Here is a 15939-nt window from a genome sequence, read left to right as displayed (position 1 = left end):
AGCTCTCTGCCTGGCAACAGGTTTCCCATTGGCTGGCGGCGGCCGGCGAGCCGGCGGGGCGGGGGCGCGGGGCCGTTTGGTGCAGTGCGAGGCTGGAGGGGCCGCTGGCACGTGGGGCGGCGGGAAGGTGCGCGAGGGCGCGGTGCCGCGCCGCTCCCGTCGCCGTGGTGCGGGCATTGTCCCCTTGGGCTCGGCTCCGACTCGCCCGGGACCGGCCTCCCGCTCCGGGCCACCGGCCGGCCAGCACAGGCCGTGCAGCACTGAGCCCTGCCGCTCGCCCGCCCGCCTTGAACCCGGACTCTGGTAGACGCTCCGCCGGTGCCTCCCTCCGGGCTGGGAAGGATCACCGCCCAGCTCCGAGTCTCCCTTTAGCCAAAGGTCCTTCCTGCAGAACCGCAGGTGGTGACTCGCAGCTGCACGGATTTGTTGCTAACGAAACAGATGTTCCTGTAGCCGCGCTTCAGCCCGTTGTTTATCAGCTTGAGCAGACCAGGATGACTAAATTCCCTTCACCTTTCCCAGAAGGTTTATATTGTCCCGCTCTTAGTCATAGGCTCATACAAAAGAAGAAAATAAATCCGCACGCGTTCGCAAGCCTACCTACATACAGAACTAAGCGTGCACATGAGCGCATATGGATGTACACGTGTACACAGTCATTCTCGCAGGTACAAGGCAAGGTTATTAATCCATCTGGCTGGGAAATGTATGGAGGTACACAAGCCCTTCTTGTCCTTCAGATACAAACTCAGCCTCTGTGCAAAGTCAGGATTTACAGCTGGTGCTCTTGAGTTTAATCGAATGTGTCTCAGTTCGAGCATCTAACAGCAAAAGCCATTGGTATTTGTGGAACAGAGGGCACTGAGTACATATCTCCTGAAGGAAAGTATGAAAGAGATTGGATAAATTATAATCTGTGTGATAGGGAGGTAGAAGGTCCTCACCTTGTCATCTCGTCTCCTCCACAGCTACAGCTGCTTCGCTCATGATCTGACTAATTGACGTTCTTCCCAGCTACACACAGTGCAGAGTGCCTGCCCCAAAAATCAGTCCTGTAACTCAGACGCACAGATCTAGACTAGTACCAAAATAAACCAAATTATGAAAATGCATGCGCTAATTTCCCCCCTTCTGTTTCACAAAACCCATCTGGCCAATTTCTCAGGTCTAGCTGCTATCAGCATTCCAGCCCTGGTTTGGTTCAAGTACCCCTCTTTCATCCTTCTCTTTTGCAAGAAGAAAATCTTAATTTCTAGATATACACCTAAAAATAGGACCCAAAAGAATCTAAAGAGTGGCCAGATGTTGTTCCTCTCTGCTTCGGCTTGTCAGGAGGTACATGGCTCATGGCTCTGCTGTTCTCCTCACCAATCCAGGATTTTATCCTTTTCCTTTACACACTCAACTACTGAAAACACAAAACTACACCGACACATATCCCTTGGCAAAGACATCTTCACATTAATGCACAAACAGGCCTTGACACAACATCCTACAGGGGAGAAAGCAAGGATTATGTTCAGAGATGTTGCCGTGCCCAGAGCTCTGCGTTGACAGACTGCGCACCCACGGATGCAAATAGACAAACACCTGTTTGTGCAAGGGAAGCTTGTTTCCAGCAACCTGTGGGATGGGGCTGTTGGGTCAGCACTACAAATTGGCATGCCAGCAGCAACCTCTCTTTTCCCCCCCAGCACTTGCAGTGTGCAACCTCACGTTGTCCCTTCCACGCTCCCCACCACATCCCCTTTGCAATTTTTACCTCATCTGCTCCTTCCTGGCATTTGCCTCCTACCTGTGTTCTTGGTAGCACTCTTCCCATGGCCCTCTCCCTGGCTTCTCTTTGTGACATCCTGTATCTTACGTACAAAATTCATCTTGCATCCCCTCCTTTGTTTCTCACGTCCCATTTTGCCCTGCTTGATTGTATCAGCTATGTTTTTCCCCTTAAACTCAATGTGAAACTCTTCGTTCCTTGTGACCTGCCTGTTTCTGCATTCCGACTCCTCTTGCCCTTCCGATTCCGGTGGTGAGATTCTCTGGGCTTCTAGTGTGCAGCTGCTTCCCTCAGGCCCTGAGGGCATCCATTGACTGTCTCACCTAGCTCTTCCCTGTGACTTCTGCTCCTCCACCTGATCTGTGCCACTCTGCATTTCGCCTGCCAGATCGATCTGCAGCTTTTCTCTGCTCCTCTCTCCCATCTGTGCTTTCCCCTTTGTTGCAAGCACGAGAACACTCATTGTGCGCTCTGCAGATGCCAGTCCCTGCTCAGTATGTTCTGTAGTCTTTGTCTGTAGTTGCTTTGCCGACTCAGCAGAATATATTCCATCCTTTTTGGGGACTTATGTCCTTAGACAAAATGAGGGAGGTGCAGAAGTTACATGACAGGTCATTGTGTGGAACAGACACTGCACGTCTGCCTGCAGCCCAGACAACAATGGGAACGTCATTTTCTCCATACGGTGTCACAATTTTGGTGCTGTGCCCTGTTTGTGCTTGGTGTTTATGTAGGTGTGTGCGCGCGTTTAGGTGCAATACACACCTGTTTGTGTGCAGAGGGGATATTTTCCCTCTTTTACATGCTTTTACTCTTGTGAGCGTAGAAAGTATGGTACTTTTCTACTGAGGCGTGCGTTGAGCTTGCAGGCGTGTGCCATCATACGTGAGCATGTGGCTGAGATGTGTCTGGGCTTTCATGCGTGGTATCTATTTTTCTGCTCCCAGCATATGCGGGGTGAATGCACCTAGGAGCAATTATTTATGCATTTTGGTCTATTACCTTGCTAGTCATGTCACTGCATTCTTTTGGGGGGCAGAGGGGACGGTGACTTTTGTGTTTATGTTGAAGGCTGAACTAACTAAATGTGAGCCATTTTCTGAGCAAAAGCAAAACACAATAACTGGGTATTTTAAGAATTATATTTACTGAGCTAACTCCTAAGTGGTTCCAAACCTCTTCCAAACTGTTTGCTGAATAACAAAAGAGCAGAATGATGTGTATTTGCATTAAATTTTCTTAGATTTACATAAATCCAGAAACGGAGAATATCTGTTCTTTCACTTACAGCAAAACTAGCAAAATCTCAATGTGCAGAGGGAACGTGTTTGAATGTACTTATATTTTTAACCCACGCTGTTCATCTTTCTGTACTGCATCCGTTAAAAATCCATGCAGATAATCAGCTTTGTTCTTCTTTCATGATAACATATACTAAAGTTAAGAGGAAATACTCAAGAATTCAACCACCGGCCAACTTTGCATTGGGAAATGGCTTCCTGAGAGGCAGCATATTTAAATAAGCCCTGCAGGAGGGCTGGGAAGCAGGGTAGGTAACCCAAGGAGAGGAAGCAAGAGGAGTAAAAGGGAGTGATGAGGGGTGACACAGCCTGTCAGAAGACTGGAAAGGGGAGGGATGTTTTCAGTCGTGATTTTTTGTGATCCTCTCTTTGCTAACACAGCACAGATGGAGGTCGTGGTTCTCACTCACAGTGTGACAGACACACTCTTAACACGAGCAAAATATTCTGAAAGTAATTGCTGCCACGCAACGCAAGCTGCAGCCACCACAAGCTGGCTGTAGCATCCCAAATATGAATTGTCACATTTGAAGATCAAATCAGAGCTGTCCTTCACTCAGGGTGCCCTTCATCTGAGGTCAGAGATACTTGTTGGGTGAGGATTACGTAAGAGGCACAGATGAAGGGAACCAATGAGGAAATGGCTGTGGGTAGCTCTGACTTCTGCTAACGAGGATTTCTTTGTCTTCCAGGCGTCCACAGGGGCCCTGGAACATTCGGACGCGTTACGAAGCTGTTTCTGCCTTCCTGGCCCAAATGCTCGGTCCGTGGCAGCAGCAGGTAACAAGGCATGGTTTCTCGCCGTCCCCTTTATTTACCTTCACCACGTGATGCTCCGCTCGCTTTCCAGCGCTGCCGCCGCGGCTGCCCCGGGCCGGCCGTGCCGTGAGGGCGGCGGGGAGGCCGGGGGGGCCGCGGGCAGCAGCCGGCGGCGGCGGCAGCGACGAGCTGGAGCCCGGGGCAGAGGCGCCATTCACCCCGTCCCATTCTGCCCTTCGCTCACCTCCTCCGGGCCGCCTGCTGCTGAGCGCCTTCTCCCGCCCCTTCCCCCCATCCGCGCCGCCCCCAGCACAACCTGGGCAGCTCAAAAAAAAAAGAAAAAAAAAGAAAGGAAATGGAGAGATATAATGGTTTTTATTCGTGGTGAAAAGAGGAGCCTGAATAGAGAGTGTGAGAGGAGCAAGATGGGAGCCTTGCTTTTCATTGGCACCCCCATGTCGCTCGTTATTCCGACCCAGCACGTGGCCATCCCCTTGGAGCACATCGGGCACAACGTGGTGAGTGCTGTGCAGAAGCCTCTCCTACAAATACTGCAGCAACAGCCCCTGCGTTCCTCAGAACTGTGGCCTTATCCACAATCCACAAAAAGGTTGCCATTCCAATTCCTCGTTCCAAGGTTTCACGCGGCATTTGCCACCAACATGACTGTCTGCAAGCAAGGCTCCCTTAAGGTTTGTTGAACTGGTAATAGCCCCAGAAATATAGCCTTCGGTAACGTGTCCATCAGGTGTAAGGACTGCCTGTAAGGTGCAGAAATACCCAGGGAGAGCCACAGCCTCAGCTTCACCCCCCAGTCTCATAAACTCAGCCCTTGGGTAGTGCTTGCATAGGAGCAGCATCAGGGACAGAAAAAGGATCTGCAAAGCAGTATTTATTCCAGACTCTTTTTTTGTTCCTTTCCCCTCTGTTTGAAGGCAGCAGTGCCTGACTTATTATTTGGAAAAACTGAGAGAGCTTTACCATCTCTGGGATATTGCAGGAGTGGGAGGATCACTGGTACCAAGGGGCAGCAATTTATTTTATCCCAGATCTGGGGAAAAGAAGAAAGAAAAAAATAAGAAAACCAAAAGAGATGTTTACATTTCTGCCCTACAAGCTCTTTACCTCCCTTTGCATCCTGACATTTGAGGTCAACTCCACACTCCAGTCAAACACCAAGAGAGCCTCAGAGCTAAAGGAAAACACACCAGACAGGAAAGGCTTTCCAGACTGGAGGTCTCTGAAGGATGATTCAGGTTTGCAGAAGCAGCATCAGAGAGGCTGAGACAGTGCTAGCAGGGGCTTTGTGTGAAGTTCAGCACTCGCAGATGAGCTCTGAGCTGGTGACAGGAGGCTTTTTCAGCAGCTCACTTATGAACAACCTCCCTCTGAGAGCTTTGGCCCTGCTTAGTGTGTGCCCTGCCCATAGGACTTGTGTCCACCTCATGATCCTGCACCATTGTCCTGTTGACACTTCCCCTATTGTGAATGCTGTGGCTTTAGCCTCTGTAGAATGCAATTACTGTGTACAGGAGGGACTTCTGAAGAGCCTTCTGCATGCACACAGGCACGGGCCTCCAGTGAGAGGTCTTCTTTCTCAATACTAAGCCGTTTTGAGACTTGCTGTAGCAAGAAGTATTGCCAGGTCCTCTATGCCTTCCACACGTGAAGCACGGTACTGGGTCATTTTCCTCTGTCAGACTCCGAAATCCAAGGACATGGCTCCTGCCACAACTCAGGAGCTAGATTTCTCAACCACTTCTTGCAACCTACTATTTCGAGTCCTCTGGCATGGGTCCAATCTGGCTCCTGCACATGGTGGGCCGGATGCAACAGTCAACAGAAGCACCACTGAGGAAGCATGCCCTGGGCTGGAGCTGGCATGAGTCAGTCTGCTCTCTTCCCTGTAATCCAGTGGAGCTGGCGGTAGCTGAAGGCAACCAGCATTCCCCAGAGATGGTGACAGAGGTGTCATCCCCCTGATTTCTGGAGATTCCCCACCACCGCTGTAGGTGCACACAAGTACCTGCGCTTCGCCTGTGATTCCCAGTGGCTGCCCAGGATCAGTGATGACCCACAGCTGGCTTACAAAGTACCCTCCCAGCTTCTGTCAGCAGCGCACTGGTGGGCACACACTGTCCATGTGTTCAGCACAGCCAAGCAGCTCTGTTGGTGCCTCCTACATGCCCATGCTGTGCAGGAAGCCTGGGATAAGTGCTGCCCCTGCAGCGGCCAGGGATTGCTGTGGACTCTGTCTGGGAACCAACTGGCCATGAGCCACAGGGGTTACCACAGAGTCACAGAATATTCTGAGTTGGAAGGGACTCATCAGGATCATCGAGTCCAACTCCTGGCCCTGCACAGGACCATTCCCAAGGGTCACACCATGTGCCTGAGAGAGTTGTCCAAACACATCTTGAACTCTGTCAGGCTTGGTGCTGTGACTACTTCCCTGGAGAGCCTGTTCCAGTGCCCAGCTACCCCCTGGATGAGAAACCTTTTCCTGATACCCTGTCTAGACCTCCCCTGACACAGCTTCAGGCCATTCCCACGGGTCCTGTCACTGGTCCCCAGAGAGAAGGGATCAGTGCCTGCCCCCGCGCCGCCCCTCGCGAGGAAGCTGTGCGGAGCGATGAGGCCTGCCCGGTCCCTCACATTCCCTCTGCCCTCCCGGGCTGCCCGCTGGGAGCTGCGGGCCGGGGGCGCGGCCCGCGGGGGCGCCAGGGGGCGCTGTGCCGCGCGGACTCGCCTCGCCCGCGCCCTCCCCCGGGGCGGGCGCGCATGCGCGGCGCGGGCGGGGCGGAGGCAGCGCGGGCCGGGGCGCGATGGGCGCGGAGGCGTGAGCGGCCCGGGGGCTCCGGCTGCGCCGAACCGGGACCGCCGACACCGGCAGGCACGGCAGGGTAGGGACGCGGCGGGCGGGCCGGGACCGGGGGCGAGCGCTACCGTCACCTGCCCGGACTGGCGGCGGGGCGGGGGGGGCCGGTTCCGCCGCTCCGCCCCGCCCCTCCCCGCCCTCAGCCCCGGCTGCGCTCACCGCCCTCTCCCCTCCGCAGAGGCCGCCCCCGAGCGAGGGAAGCATGTTCCGGCTGATGAGGGATGGCGAGCCGGAGGATCCCATGTTTGCCATGTGAGTCGGGGTGGGCAGCCTGCGGGGGGATCGGCGGGAGGGAAGGGGGGGGCTGCGGCACGGATCGTCCCCCGGGAGGTGTGCGCTGCCCCCGCGTCCCACCGGGCGGGCAGAGGCCGGCCGGGCCCGGGGAGCGCCGCCGCAGCGCAGCTGTCTGGGGACGAACACAAACATCCTCCGGAGGGGCAGCGCGGCCAATAACATGGGTCGCGTCGGTCTCCTTTCTGCGGTATTGGAGCGTGGTCTTGGAGGAAAGCGTAATAAAGTAGGCCAAAAGGCATCGCAGCTGTCTGAGAGGAAGAGAGGGCTGGAATAACTAATCTTTTTCTTCGCGCAAGGATTTTTTTTTTTTTTCTTATGCAAAGTAGGGTTGCAGTTGAGATAGCTAAAATCTGCTGCTCTGTCCAGTGTTTGTTGCTGTTCTGCACAGGAAGTCATTAATGGAGCTGGAGAAGGCTGCTGAAGCAGTTGTCAAGTTGTGAAGAACAAAGTAAAGAGAAGACAACGAGTAGTTTTGAAACACAAGTATTGAAATCTAACAAAGGTCCCAAGAACTCTTCCTGGGATTCCTTTCACTGAATGTTTTTGTTTCTGTCCTCAGTACAGAAATTGGATGCTATTGATAAATTTTGGCAGTGACACTAAGTTGGCAGCCCTTGCCAAAGTGGATAAGGAATAGGCTGTAATACAGGAAGAATTTGATTACATTAAACAAGACACTACTAGAAATTTGGTGAAATTTATGCATGTAGAAGAACAGTCCATTTTATTGCATATGAAATCAGTAGTAAGCAAGACTTTTATCAGCTGTGAGCAAATTAGCAGGAGAGGAGACCTCGATGTCCCAGTTAGTCACAGAATGACAGCGTGTTCTCATTAACATGGCAGGTATGAGTCTAGCTTTTATTATGGGAAGCATTTCCAGTAGAGACAGAAAAGTACTGGGTTGTAGTAGGTACTTTTGTGATCTCAGGAACAATCTATGCTGTAGAGGTTATTAATGCTCAAGAGGGATAATTGCAGACTACAAGATGGGCAGGAAAAAAGCTATGGTATTTCCCAGAAGTTTCTTATTGTGGTCGCTGTATTCTGTGACTGTTTATCCTTACCCTTCTTTTCCTGCTCTCGCTTCTCCAGGATGTGTGAATCTGTGCAGCCCTCAAAGTGGAGGCTGCAAAAGAAGGGAAAACCAGCTAGGGATCCCATTTATTGTTCCCCTTCTCCCTCAAATCTGGAAAAGCTGTATATGGTCTCACCCCCTGGGGGGCAGAGGGCTGTCAGGCCATACAGTCCATTCTGGAGGTTCCAGTCTTGCATTTCACTGTTCATGTGTATGTATGTGGAGGGGTGAGAGGACAATATGTAGGATCTCCTGCTCCCTGCTGCCATTAAGTGCAGCCCTATCTTTGCAGCCAGGAGGGTCTTCATGCACCTCCCTACAAAAGGTGTTAGAGCAGCGAGGTTCTGGAACGGCCTTGGCCATGCTTTACTCCAAAGCAGTACTGAGAGCAGAACACCAACCTACTTCTGAGCAGACAGCAGTTAGTACCTGAGAGGGCTTCTGTGGTATAAAACCTTCTATCACAAGAGATGTGATGGGGTCCAGAGGTCCCTTCCAGCCCCAAGGATCACCATAGGCAACTCCTACTTCTCAGGATTCTGAATTTTCAGCTTGGGAAGGAATGTACAGTTGTGTAAGAAAAACTCAGAGTCAGGAGGAGTGGATTATATGGGGCTTTGTCCTCACCATTGTTCTCTCCACCTTTCCAAAAGGGATCCTTTTGCCATCCACCGGCAGCACATGAACCGCATGCTGTCTGGGAGCTTTGGGTTCGGGCCGCTCCTTGGCATCACGGATGGGACCACACCTGGGGCTCGCCAGGCTGGCCGCAGGATGCAGGTAACAGAGGGGCTGAGTACAGGCTGGAATTTCTCAAACTGCCACGTCAGTTTCTGCCTCCCACCATTCCTGGGCTGGGCACCCCCCTTGCCTCCACACGGGTGGTGGGTGCAGAATTAATCTCTAGTGCAGTGGTGTTCTGGCCCTTCTCTTTACTCCACCTGTATTAATGTGTTGAGTGCAACTGCGTTCTAGGTTGGATGGGAGGAAGGGAATGAATATGTGTTGTTTCTCAAGGATGTGAATTCATATAAAAGGGAGATATTTAGGAGCAGCACCTTATGTCTGGTTTGTTAGGGGTGATACGGCTTGAACTCCCAGGAATCCATGGGGCTCTTTCTTGATCTGTTTGTAGAGCCTGAGTGTTCCCAGTTCTGTTTCTGAGAAGGATTAGTGTGTTCTGATGAACACACTAGTTCATAGTGTTTGGCTGTTGCAAAGTCATTCTCTGTTCTGTTTTTCTGTTCTCCTGGCAGGCAGGAGCTGTTTCACCCTTTGGGATGCTCGGCATGGTAAGTTTTCTGTTTTTCTGGGTCAGATTATAGAGGCTTTCCAAGTAGTGGCTCCATGCTGAGATTCATCAGCACTGTGTGCAACCAGTGCTAAAATGTAGCCATCTGTGAGCATGACCAGCTATCCTACCAGGTAGGGAGGATGTGAATGTCTTAGGAGACTAGGATGAGCTTTAGATTTATAGTAAATGGAGTAGGGAAGAGGGTATTGAGCTGAAACTGGAAGCATCTGGTTCCTCGTGGACCTCTCATAGAGTTGCTTTATGACTTCAGGCCTTTACTTTGTTTCCCCTCTAATGTTTTAATCCTGTCCGTGAGCTGTTTTCAAAGAGAGAGTCTAACTCTGTTTATATGGGGGAGTTGTATTTGCACCTTGACCAGAGAAAAGCCATGAAGCTGTTATAGCACAATATTTCATGGGAATTGGGACAGTTAATATCTGGGAAGAGCAGGTAGTCCCATAATAATCTCATACGTCTGAAAAGAAGCTGCAGATCTGGAGGTAATGGAGGAGCTGTGAGGATGCGAGGGAAGGACTTGGCCATCAGTAGGCAGAGGGGATGATTGCACCTCCTCTGCCAGTGGTGGCGGCTGGAGAAGCCAGCAGGATGCTTCAGGTATACAGGGCTGGAATGAGAATGGCTGTGTGTACGTGAGAGCCCCGCGCTCAGAGCGTGCTGGTCTCCATCTTCCACTGAAATAATACAGTGGGAATAGGTTATTCCAGATCCAGCAACTTCAGCTGTCTTGCTCTGCAGAATTGCCTCATGAAAGAGACTCTAGAGTCCCGGAATTTCTGTAGCTCAGAGGAGGATTAATAAGACTACAAACACATAGACTTCAAAGCATAATAACATTGCATGTGAGTAGTGCTCTGCTGGAAACGAGAACAAGAGGCTACTCGAGGAAACAAAAAAAAAGAAATCAGCAAGTTTGAACTGACATTATAATTTTGTTTACATATTGCACAATTAACCTGTGAGACCTGCTGGCCCAGGGTGTTACTGCAGCCTTCAGGTTTACAGGATGGAAAAGGCAGGTGTTTGTATGGGAAAATAAGCAAATTTGTTGTTATGCTAGAAAGAAAACAATCAGTGGAAACTTTTCTTAAGCTCACCGTTAGTGCACATGCTGAGATTTCTTCTCTTAACTTCACTGAGTTCCCAGGCTCACAAAGCGCAGTGGATCAGTAGTTGGATTGAAACTAAAAGAACAACCTTTGCCAGAACATTGAGCAATGCAACCTGAGAGAATGGAGAGAACAGCAACCTCAAATTCTGGGGATTTTTTCCTGCACTACTGAAAGAACGGGAAAAAAACCCCAAGGTTCTTCTTAGGCAGCAGGTTTTTTTGCAGATAGTTTGTTGTTCTTTCCTCATGTCTCTTCCCAGACTGACTACTCTTGTGTTCTCTTTTCCTTTTTATCAGGCAGGTGGTTTTATAGATATGTTTGGGATGATGAACGACATGATTGGAAACATGGTAAGAACCCTCCATGAACCATTCTGTATTGAGGGGAGCGCTGAGGGTGCTTCTGCCATCCCTCTAATGTGTCCCACCTTACTGTGCTGCTTGGGCTGGACTGAGCCACACCTGCCAAGGTGGCAGAAGCTGTAAGCTTTGCTTCATCGCTGGGAGTCAGTGACAGAGCTTGTTCCTGAGTGCAGGGAGAGGAGAGGGGTGAGGAAGGAAGTGTAGGGGCGGACTTGTTTAGCGAGAAATAGGTATTAATTTAACAGGAAGATGTATTCTCCAGAAAAATGGACCCATGGGGATTATATTCTTCCTATTGTAACTTCTTCCTACTTCATTGTATAGAGAGAATTAAATGCCATCTCTTCTTCCCTCCCATCCCTTCTTTCTGCCATTCCCCATTCCTTCTTGCAGGAGCATATGACAAGTGGTGCTAACTGCCAGACATTTACCTCCTCAACCGTCATCTCTTACTCCAACCTGGGTGATGGGCCCAAAGTCTATCAGGAGACCTCAGAGATGCGTTCAGCACCTGGTGGGGTAAGGAGGCAGCTGCTGGCTTTGCTGTGAGAGCGTGGGCTTTGTTTGGTGGCTTTGTGGGTGGCCACCCACAGCACTTGGCTTTGCAGTCAGCTGCAGTTCAAGGAGCACACTTTGCTCTTGTGACTCACTGAACCGTGCCAAGGGCCCCGGGAGGAAATGGGAAGTGTTGGCAGCGGGGAATCCATTCTTTCTTCTTCATAATGTCGCGTCTGGCGTCCTGGGAGTGGTGGCAGTGCAAATTGGCTGAAATACTGGAGGCAGGAATCGGGGTGCCTTGGGGGGCTGGGAGAAGGAATGAAAATGTTGATTCCACGTGGGAATCTGCCCCCAGATCCGTGAGACAAGGCGAACCGTAAGGGACTCGGACAGCGGCTTGGAACAGATGTCGATTGGACACCACATCAGGGAGAGGGCTCACATCATGCAGCGGTCCCGGAACCATCGCACAGGTGACCAGGAGGAGAGGCAGGACTACATCAACATGGATGAGAGTGAGTAGTGCCCGCGTCCTCTTCCCAGCAAAGCCAGGTGCCGCTTCCCCCCCTGCTCCTCCACCTGAGCTTGTTGTCTCCCTGCGCAGGCGACGCAGCCGCGTTTGACGACGAGTGGCGGCGAGAGACGTCCCGCTTCCGGCCGCAGCGGGGCCTGGATTACCGGCGTCACGAAGGCAGCGCTGGCCGGCGGGCCGAAGGGACTCGTCTCGCCATCCAGGGCCCTGAGGATTCTCCCTCCAGACAGTCCCGCCGGTATGACTGGTGAACTCGGAGCAGACCTTGTGGGGGGTGCAGCGTGGCCACCCCCAAATCTACCTACACGCTCTTGTAAGTCTTAGCAAGTTCCTTCCTTGTCTTCCACTGCATGGTTGCCTCTTAGCCATAGGGTTATTTTTTTTCTTTGCACTAATCTTATATTACTTTGAAGTTTCGGTTGCAAATGGGTTTTCCCGCTCTGAGAGAGCAGGGAAAGGTGTGAACTTTGAGAAGATGCTGTGCTGAACAGGAAGATGGAAGCTGTTTAAGTTAGCTTTGTCATGAACAAAAGACCTGTGGTGTCAGCCTTAACTGTTGGCTGAAATAGTATGACATGTAGGATTGCAATCTGTGGAGTGTTTATATTGTCACTCTATAGAACTCGGGGACTGTTTGCTGTCCATCCAGTTTGAAATGTAGGTAAGTGCTGGTGTCTGCTCTCCTGCGCTTTGAATAGGGCTCACTAGGATGTGATCTAGTGCTTGAAAAGGAACATTTTCCCCTTTTTTTGATGTCTAGACATAAGGTTTAAACATGTCTTTATCTGTCTTCTGTCCTGCTTTCTAGGTACCACTTACTCGTTTTATGTCTTCTGTTTCCTTTCCTCCCAGGTACAGACAGTGAAACTCTGAAGCCCCTTCAAAGCACCACTTGGACCCTCCTCGAATTTAGTATTAACCTCCCTCCCACTTAAGAATTGAAACAAAGCAACTAATCTTCTGCATTGCTCTTTTTCACCCCATTTGAGTGCTGCAGTGGGGCATGGGGAATCTCACTGATGTGCAAGGAACACATGAATTGCCCATTCCCTCTCTGCTGTCCCTTGGCTCTGTTCTTTCTGCCAGTAGTGGTGGGCATGAGGAGCTGCCACCTTGCCTCTTCCATCCTTTCCACTCTTTCTGTGCTGGGTTGGGCTGGTTCTGAAGTTTGTGTTTAGTCCCCTGTGAAAGGAATATGAGGGAATTCTGCTAGAACCCCCTGTCAGTCCCCTCATGGGGACAGAGGCTCCGATTCCCCTGCTGCTCCTTGGTGCATCTGTGGAGAAGCAGAAGGATGTGTGCGTTGGAGAAGGGAGGAGCAGAACAAAAGCTGGATCAGCCTGTGGGCCCCCCGACCCCTCTTCAATCAGCTCCCCCACTTTTTTAATTTGTGAAACTTGTAACTAGATGTTTACTGAATAAAGAAACAAACTGTAAAGAATTGGTGGATCAGTCTTTGCCTTCAGCTGACGTAATTGTGCCTGCTGTGGAATTAAGTAACCTCTTTCACATCCTTGGGAAATTGCTGAGGAAAAACTTGGTGTTAAATTCTAAGGTTTTGTTTTCTTATAGAAAATAGCCTAATAGCCTTCCCATGCAGTCACAGAGTGAGATGATGCTCAACATGGAAATCATGAAAGAAGATCCAAGAACTCACCCTTTGCAAAAAATGCCCTCTAATTGCTGTAGTTTTGCTGTGCACTCAAGGGAAATTTGTCAGTCTTTCTTGCTGCCTGGTGAGCTGTGTAGCCCTGAATTGGGCCTCTGGGGTTCCTGCACAGACAGGGAATACTTCCATTATTTTCTTATTATATCACTGCGACTGAGGGTGACGTTATGAATGACCTTTTCTTAACTTGAGAGGCATTAGGAATACAGGACCAGGGAAGATCTCCTGGGTTCTTGGCCATTTTCCTGCTCTGGTACACACCCTTAACACAAACCTTTTCATCACTTTATTTGGAACAGAAGGCAGGAAATCAATTCATGACTTACACTTGGAAGTGGTGCACTGGGATCTTGCTGTGTATCCCTCTGTTGTACATGTGGGCACTGACAGAGAGAGACACCTTGCTAGGGACTGACTGTCCTGCCCTGAAAAAAGTTTGCAGCATCCACCCTCTGGAAGCTCAGGGCAGAGTTTGTGCGTGTTCCACCCTTCAAGGAAGTGCAGAACAGAGCTTTGGCTGGTGGCAAGCTCTGTCCCCACTTCCCCGTGCTGTTTCGTCCCATGGCAAACCCCAGTAGGAGTCATAGAATAGTTTGGTTTGCAAGAGACTTCAAAGACTGCTGTCCCTGGCAGTGGAGTGACTTTCTGGAGGTGTCATACTCAAGACAGGCCCTGAAGAGAGCAAAGCCGAAGGAGGAGCAGGGCTTGGGAGAGGTTCTGTGGAAGTCATCTTGAGATTGCCAGACTGAGAGAGAAAGGACTGCAATAACAGCAGCCCTCATCTCTGGCACCCTCAAGCCAGTGCACGATGTGGCACCTGGTGTTTTGATCCAGCAAAGAACCAGCTGAGCTCGGAGGGGTGCCCACAGCATGGAGACAGTGGCAGTAACCAGCTGCTGGGTCCTGGCCCGGTGTTGAGGCGATGTCTGAGACGGAGAACAAGAAGGTGGCCATGGGGGTGGTGGGGATTAACACTGACCTTTGATTGTGAGGATCCATTCCTCTTTGGGCATGGATTTCCTAATCTTGATCTAATCCCAAATCCTTTTATCTGGATTCAGCCTTTGCTCCCTGTTGGGTGCTGTCCTGCTTACGGATTTAGGTAGGACCCTTGCGTGCTCTTCCACTCTGCGGTGGGAGGGTGATTTACCTGGCTGCCTGAGCCTTGCTAGCTGCTGCACATCATTCCCAAGGTCTTGGCCTTCTCCAGGGGCAGCAAGGCACTGGTGGTCTAGGAATATGGAAAAGAAGTTCAGTGAGAGGAGAACTTTGTGTTAAGACAGGAGGCCAGGAGAGTGTTCTAGACATCCCAAACCAGGAAACAGGAGAAGTATATTGAGATGGCAACCCCTTTGCTTGTCCCAAGGCTGACAGGATACATTAACTTCTGAGGAGGGGTTTTTCCAAGGAAGGGGACACACCTACCCGGGGTTAATTTTTTCCTATTAGTTACAGTTTCAAGTGAAATGCTTTCTCCGTAAAAGCAGTCCACCTCCTGTATCCAGGCTCAGGAAAGGCTGGGATGAGACTCTTCCATTTCTGAAATGTCCATGAGAGCTGTGCCAGCAAGATGGAGAAAGAGAAGGTTGGATGTTCCCAATATGAAAATCAAACTGCTTATTTCAGATGTGCAGGGCATGGTTCCAAGTCATCCTTATCCATCCAAGGGAGACAAAATCCCTTCTTGCTCCTTCTCCCACAGCTGTCACCTTCAAATTGGACTAATTGAAGCACCAAATCAGTGCAGTTCAGAGGTACTACTGGATCTTCCTAAGGAGCAAGTAGGGCACCTGAAATGAGACAGAGGGGCCTGATGCTTTCAAGAGACAGACGTAAGGGGAGATGGGTAGAATGAGGTGGAGAGAGGCTAGAAACACTGGTAGGAAGATGGATAGCATAACCTTGGATGAGAATGCACCAGAATAAATCAGAAACTTAGGTGGTTTTGCTTGTTGTATATTCAGTTTTCCATAATTGAAAATATATCATGAAAATAAAACCCATTAGGGCTAGTGGGAACTTTGCCCTTAAATGTTTTTGTGGGTAGCCCTGAAGGTCTGTGCATCTTTCACTGTACTTTTTGAAGCATTGTAAAATACTGAGGGAATTGTAGAATACTGGGGAGAAAGAAATTTGTGAAAGTTAGCCTTGTGCCAATACTTTCAAATAAAAAATTAGATGATATCCACACCTGTAAACCAGGTAAGCTGACATTAAATCAAGATAAGAGATGAAAAATGCATTAAATTTAAAAATAAATATTTGTGTGTCAGTGCTTATAATATGTGACCTCACTTCTCAAAATTGTTCCTGTCCAGCAACTGTGATAATTTCTGATTAAATTATGGGTTGGGTTAATGAAGGCAC

General features: G+C 50.2%; 1 protein-coding gene across 2 annotated transcripts; it reads left to right on the top strand.

Annotated features, from left to right (window-relative positions):
* The first annotated feature begins 6632 nt into the window (after window positions 1–6632).
* On the top strand, window positions 6633–13344 carry MLF2 (myeloid leukemia factor 2). Of its 2 annotated transcripts, none has more exons than XM_048294152.1 (9): window positions 6633–6740; window positions 6894–6967; window positions 8741–8867; window positions 9344–9379; window positions 10808–10861; window positions 11267–11392; window positions 11727–11886; window positions 11976–12216; window positions 12756–13344. In XM_048294152.1, exons 2-8 carry the CDS (start codon window positions 6918–6920, stop codon window positions 12152–12154), a joined length of 732 nt encoding a protein of 243 aa, XP_048150109.1. In that variant the 5' UTR covers window positions 6633–6740; window positions 6894–6917; the 3' UTR covers window positions 12155–12216; window positions 12756–13344. The 2 variants fall into 2 exon arrangements, with proteins under 2 accessions (XP_048150109.1, XP_048150110.1); XM_048294153.1 differs by having other exon boundaries at window positions 6645–6730.
* Window positions 13345–15939: the final 2595 nt, after the last annotated feature.

Source organism: Corvus hawaiiensis, chromosome 2 (assembly GCF_020740725.1).
Source record: "Corvus hawaiiensis isolate bCorHaw1 chromosome 2, bCorHaw1.pri.cur, whole genome shotgun sequence".
In the NCBI taxonomy this organism is placed as follows: Eukaryota; Metazoa; Chordata; class Aves; order Passeriformes; family Corvidae; genus Corvus; species Corvus hawaiiensis.
This window is presented reverse-complemented; position numbering and strand designations above follow the sequence as displayed.